We start from the raw sequence: 6,866 nt of genomic DNA on the forward strand, positions 1-6,866 counted from the left end.
AAGTCTATGATTCTGTGAGGTTAAAGAAGCAAACACCCCTCTCCTACCCCCACCCTCTTCTAGCTGTGAGAATCTATGGCTCTATGAGAAGTAGCTTCTACTTTAAATAGCGACAACCCTTTTAAAAAGAGTTTGTACCATTTCCTGGGACCTCAGACAACAGTCCAATTTAAGTTACCTGTTGAGAACTTTCATTCCAGTGATTTAAATCCTGCTGGCCTGTTTACATCTTATGTCAAACATTAAATGCATATGCGTGTCTGCTAATCTTTGTTGGTATGTCATTCAAATATCATTGGAGTCACGTTTCCCAACAAAAGAGTGAGTTGGATGGGTGGTTGATATGACCATCTGTGGTGCACTTATAAAATAAAACCTTTCTCTCAATTATAGTTAAGCCGTAAACTTGAGAGAATAAATTGTGTAGTATTGGGTCCCCAGGGAAATCTTGGTAATGATAGAAATCTTTCCTGCTTGACAAGAATAATGATGTCACTCTGATAAGTCTGAATGACAGGCGTGGGAGAAGAGAAAGCACAACACATTTTCATGAAGGCCAAGATTTTCTTTTTTGCAAAAGTTATTTTTTAAAGTTGAATTTTTTTTATCCTAGAACTATTTGTTCTAATACTTAGTGGTGGGGAGGGGGGGGAAACAAATGAACTAATAAAAAAAAACCCCAATAGTTTAATTGTTTCTTCTGGATAATGGACTCACACAAAGATGATTTAAACACTGACCAAAATGAAATCTGGGATGTCACTTAACAAAACTTTGAAAATTATGTTTTTTCATGTTATATTTGGGGGGAAAGCTTTGGGAAACAAAATACATGTGAATTAGCTAAGTATCATCAAGCAGTTTCCCTGATACCATCACTGCAGAAGATAATGAAAGGTGTTTAACCTCCACGTTTTGTTTCTAGGTTTGGCAGAATGGCATGCTCCTGCTGCTGGGATGTTTTTGTGGATTAAGATTAAAGGTGTTTCTGATACAAAACAGCTAGTTATGGAAAAGGCCTTACAGAAAGAGGTAAAAATAACAATGATAATCTTAACAAAAAATTTAAATCCTTTATTTAAGTGACCATAAAATTTCCCATTTTTGCTAACTTTATGGTTGTAAATCCTAAAACAGTTATTGCTCAATCATATCATTAAGTACTTTGAGAGGCATGTGGGGAAGTATATAGAGTACTAGACATAGAGTCAGAAAGACCTGGGTTCAAATCCTACCTTGGACATTAACTAATAAGACCCTTAGCAAGTCATGTCTCTAGACTTTGGTTTCACCAAATATAAAAGAAAGAAGTAGGACTTGATGATTGGGGGGTGGGGAGGCCTTTTAAGGTCTAAGTCTACGATCTTTGATCCTTTAGGGAATGAAAGAACAAAGAGGAGGTACAGAGGGAAGGAGACAAAGGAGGAAGTACCATTAGGAGAACCAGTATGATGTAGCATCATGGAAACCAAGGAGCTACAGTTTCAAGAAGGAAGAGATGTTGAATGGTGCCACATGAAGTAGAGAGCTCAAGGGCAATGAAAGTTGGATTTGACTATTGGTTGATTATTGGTAAATCATACAATGTAAATTCAGAGTTAGAAGAGACCTTCTAGGACATCAGATACAACTTCATTTTTATAGGTGAGGCATCTGAGAGATGTTCAGATGTGAAAGATGTTCAGTGATTTTCCCATGACCAGATAGCTAGTAAATATCAAAGGTGGGTTTCAAAGTCTGGTCTTTCTGACTGCAAGTCCATCACGCTCTCCAGTACATTGCACTAATTTCAATTGTCAGGTTAAGTGAGGAATCCAAACTAGATAAAGAATGGGAGGGCAGAAAGTGGTGACGTGCAATGTAGAATATTCTTTCTAGAGTAGTATGGGTTGGTCCCTCTTCACTTGGCCCAATTTGCTTAATGTGTTTTCATGTACTCATCCCACTTCCTCCTCCAGGTCTGCCCAAATTACAGCTTAAATGTGGAGCAACTAATTCACTCTAATTCAAACTTGCTTTAGTTACTCTAACAGTTCCTGAAATGTTCCCACCTCAAAGAGAAAAGACAGGCCCCTCAACCCCCTGTTTGTACACTCACCCAGTAGGAGACTTCTTTCATCAGTGTATTTAGCCACTTAATTTTTTATATTCACCTTGATGTCCCAATGATAACTGTAAATTTCAGTATTTATTTTAGATCACACATTCTGAAGGGAAGGCACCTTCATATGCTATCTAGCTCAGCATGACTTGCAGCTGGGCATTTAACAAATGCTTTCATTGATCATAGTAATTTCTAATATAACTTGTTTTTGGACATTTTTTATAACTTTAAGTTATATTTAAACTTTGGGCTTCAGGGGTCCAAGTATTTGAGATCAGACTACTATCCCTCAGAAGCTTCAATTTCCCTTTTAATCTTCTCCAGAATATTGCTTTTCTAATAGAACCCTTTTAAAGGGTCATACTCAGTTGAATCATTTTAATTAACATACATTACTCTTTTAGGTATTACTAGTTCCTGGGGATGCATTCAGCATTGATAACTCAAAGCCCAGTTCTTACGTCAGAACTTCCTTTTCTCTGTCTTCTCCAGAACAAATGGACCAGGTGAATATAGTTTATTCAGTAGTCAAGGATTCTTAACCTGGGAACCCCCTCCCAAGGGATCCATTGATAGATTTCAGGGGGAAAAATTATATCTTTTATTTTCACTAACCTCTAAACCAAAATTTAGCATTTCCTCCATTATGAATGTATGAATGAAAAAATGAAAAAACATTTATTAAGTGTTTAATATGCACAAAACACTGTGCTGAGCACTGGGGATACAAATAGATAAGTAAGGCAGCCCCTTAAGGAGCTCATATCGTAATTAACAGGGGAGACAACATATATGGAAGGTTTCATCTCCAAATCAAATAGAAAGCACCACTGGGAATAGCCAACAAAGATTCTTTTGAGAAGGAATCTGTAGACTTCCCAGACTGCCAAAGGGTCCATGACACACACAAAAAGGTTACTAACTCTGCTCTATGGTAAATAGATCTGTCTCAGTCCTATTTCTTATAAATGTGTTTGGACTTATAGCCCAATTAGATATTTTCTTAGTTTTCTGATGAAATGAAAGTACCAGTTGATGAAACATCCACATAGCACTTCTTTGTTATACTGGTCTGGGGAGAGAATCAGAAAGCATTAGATATATTGTCCACTAAAGTCCTCTTCCAATGCTTCATGGTGTCAAGGTGGCCCTGGGTTCCTGAGGGCTAGAGCAGTGGACTGGCTCTGTCCATCCTGCTAAGCTAGAAAGGCTTTGAGTATGAAGTTCAATATAGATTGTATGTCCAGTAACCTTTGATACTATTTCAATAACCGTAACTGACTAAAATCAGTTGCTCCCCAAAGGACACTCTACCCATGAGGTGCTTGGTCAGAGTAGAGGAACTCAAGACACCTGTCATTCCCCTCTGCAAATGTAGTGCATGGAGGGATCCTCTCTCTCCCTCCCCCGGACCCCCATTGAGTGTCTGTGCATGTGTGTGCGTGTGTGTGTGTGTGTGTGTGTGTATGTGTGTTTTACAGAAGTAGAAACTGAGGCTAAGAGAGGTTAAGTGTTATCCAGTGTCACACACTTACTAATTCAGATCTTCTGAAGTCCAGTGTGCCACCTAGATGCAAATAATCAAAAACGGGAAGGGAAGGGAATGAAAAAGAAGGGAAGGGAAAAGAAAGGAGGAGAAAGGAAGATAAGGAAAAGGAAGGGAAGGAAAAGGAAATTCCTTGTTGAACTTACAAAGTTATGACAGAGCTCTCTCCCCTGACAATCTCTTCATTTTCACTTTAGGCTTTTCAGAGACTGGCTGAACTTATAAAAGAATCTTTATGAAGAGAGCAAAAAAGAATCATTGTACTCATGGATTTTCACTGTCAATTTTTGTATTTCACAAAGAAGAAATTGGTGATTATATTATACCCATGCTTTGTTAGAGATTTAATCATGGATGTTAGATTCCTGAAAAGTCTTTTAGTGACTGTCAAAAATTACAGTGCACCATTATGATTTTTTTTTATAAAATGGCTGACTGCAAAGTTTTTTTGTTGTTGTTGTCATTTTATTGCAATTAGATTACATTCCAAACCCCTTTATTTAGTTGCTTGGAAGTTCTTAAGAATTTTCATATGAGATTGAAATTTCTTGTGTTGCAGCCAAATAGTGAATAGTGAACAATAATTTGTTTTGAAAATACATTTAGTCAGTCTGAACTTAGGAAACTTTGAAAGAGAGCATTTTTACTTCCACTGAAATGCTTCAATTCAAAGATGATTTACTTTTTTTTTTACGTGACTTATTTAGGCTACAGATGCAGACTAGACTAGACTTGTGACTTCACTGGTAAATGGTTAGAGTAACTTCCTCTACCATTATAGATTGGAACCTTCTCTGCAACTCATAGTCAGAGAGTTGGTTGGGGCACTGAGTTAAATGACTTGGCCAGGGTCACACTCAGAGGCAGGATATCAACCTACGTCTTCCTGGCTTGGAGGTCTGCTCTCTCTCCACTATCCCATGCTGCCTTTCATGACTTAATCAGTATTCAACATTACAGATTATTTCCAATAAGGAATTAAACAATCACCAAGAACTGGTGAGTCCCAAAGATTTTCCCCAAAATCATATGATGGTGCTAACTATTAGTGTATAAAATATTTCATGGCTGGAAGTGAAATCCTGGAGTTGAGAAAGTACTTCAGAAGCTTCACAGTGGTCAGTACCAGTACATCATCTTGCCCAACATACAACAGGGCTGGTCACCTCTTCTCCACCACAGGTTCTCAGCTGGAGAATCTTATGCCTGATTTTTCTAACAGTGAACAGTGGGGAAAAAAATAAGAATTTATTCTTATAGAATTCATTCATGGAAAGATGTTTTATAGACAGTTTTTCCATAGCACATCTATTCCATGAAGCTAAGGATAACTGTGTTAGACTAGCTGAATACTACTAACCATACTAGGAAAGCCTCAAGGTAGGAGTATCTGTTTCCAGAGGTTAAGAATTATGTCATCTGTCATTCAGTAATTTCAAAGTCAACTGAAAAATTATAGAAATCATCAACACATACTTCTTATGGAAAGTTTGATTCAAAGTAAAGCAAAGTATGAGCAAGCTAGGGTACTTTGTGATGACTAAAAACATTAATTTGAGATCAAAACCCCCCAAAAAATTAACTTTGAATTAAATGGGGTTTGAATTATCCAGTATCTCTTTTTAACTTCAAACAATAGAGACTCCAATAAGTTTGTTTCTTTAGCCAGAGAACCTTTGAACTACTTTGGTAATTTATCAAGAGGTGGAAGAGAAAAATGAGAAGTAAATTAGAAGATAACATTTTTTACAGTTATCTGTTCTCTCTTGTCAGGTGCCTACAAATGGATCTGTACTGAACCAGCAATTCAGTTCTGTGTTTGCATCTTATATCTGTACTAGGCTATAAGCCCCATTAGAGTAGAAACCTTGCCTTTTCTAAACCTTGCATCTCTCCCTATCCCTAATATAGTTTTCTAAAATAAATGTTTGATGAATGAATAAATAAATTAATTACTTTTTAAAAATTTATTTGCTTGCTTACTTTATAGCAGGGCATTAGTAATATTTGTAAGAAGTAGCTAAAAACAACAGTTATATCTAATTTGATCATAGAAAAGCATGTTGCTCAAGCTCTAAAAATAGGAACTGAATGAATGGTCAGAGAAGGTAGAAGGGATGTCCCACATGAAGAAACAAGGTAACCCAACGTTATTTTGTTAATATAAAACTAAAGCAACAGAGAATTGTGTTCTCTGTCACCAGGCCCTGCCCTGTGCCTCAGGATAAGGAAATATATTTCACTCAAGCCTCATTCAGTGAAAGCCTTATCATCTGATAAAGCATTTAATGAAACATACTAAAAATAAATAAATAGGAAAATCCATACCACAAAAATCTTTGTTTGTGGGAAGGAGACAACTGAAGGGGAGATCACTGAAGGAGAGCTGCCTTGTGTTGTTGCTAGAACAATTCTACCCCAGCTCTTTGTCTTCTCATCTGAGGCCTCCTGAGAGGCTAGAGGGAGGGACCCTCCAAAATGCTGCTGGAAAACCTTTCCTGCAGCTTCCTATCCTTTCAGGTCACTAGGCAAGCTGGCTCTGTGGTGTCAATCACGCTAGCTCTACCTCTGTACTGCTGCTCTATCCTGAAGTCACCTTTGTGTCATCAAAGTTCCACCCTCCACAGTCATTGCAACGTCCCAGAGCTACCTTGGCTGTCACCTCTGCTGCCTTGGTACCTTGTTGAAAGAACAATGACAGCTGCTGATTGGGTCTGTAAGACTGAGGTTTCCATAAGTTCAATTGACTGGCGGCTGTGACCAGCTGCATTTTATGTGGTGTGAGAAATAAGGGTTTCCTCTACCCAATATACATGTTACCTCAGATATTTGTACAGGAGCTGGGGATTCTGTTACACGCCTTTCAGATATAGAAACATATGAATATAACATAAATTTTACTTACCCAGCATAGTAAGTATAGTAAGTCTATTATCAACAAAATAAACAAAACTTTTCTGTTATAAGGCAACTTATGTAGAGGCAGCTTTGGCATAGTGGAATGAGCTGGTCTCAGAGCCAGGAATACCTGAGTTCAAGTTCTACCATTTTCACATACTAGCTATGTGTCCTTTACCTCTAAGGCTCTAAGTAATTTTCAAAGATAGAGTTCTTAACTTAGGTTATATACTTTTAAAAAATGTTTCAGTAACTGTATTTCAATATAATTGGTTCCCTGTGTTTAAAAACATAATTCTGAGAAGAGGTCCATAAACT

The 6,866-nt window shown here is 37.4% G+C and overlaps 1 protein-coding gene across 1 annotated transcript in view; it reads left to right on the top strand.

Annotated features, from left to right (window-relative positions):
* Positions 1 to 4,095, top strand: part of AADAT (aminoadipate aminotransferase) — a 34,193-nt gene extending 30,098 nt beyond the window's left edge. Inside the window, exons 12-14 of the mRNA XM_020997864.2 lie at positions 926 to 1,032; positions 2,509 to 2,610; positions 3,848 to 4,095. Of these exons, the coding sequence (XP_020853523.1) occupies positions 926 to 1,032; positions 2,509 to 2,610; positions 3,848 to 3,889 (251 nt within the window). The 3' untranslated portion in view covers positions 3,890 to 4,095. The remainder of the gene's footprint in view (positions 1 to 925; positions 1,033 to 2,508; positions 2,611 to 3,847) is intronic.
* The last annotated feature ends 2,771 nt before the right edge of the window (positions 4,096 to 6,866 follow it).

The sequence above is a fragment of the Phascolarctos cinereus genome, unplaced genomic scaffold (assembly GCF_003287225.1).
Source record: "Phascolarctos cinereus isolate Bilbo 61053 unplaced genomic scaffold, phaCin_HiC Scaffold_9;HRSCAF=440, whole genome shotgun sequence".
Taxonomy (NCBI): Eukaryota; Metazoa; Chordata; class Mammalia; order Diprotodontia; family Phascolarctidae; genus Phascolarctos; species Phascolarctos cinereus.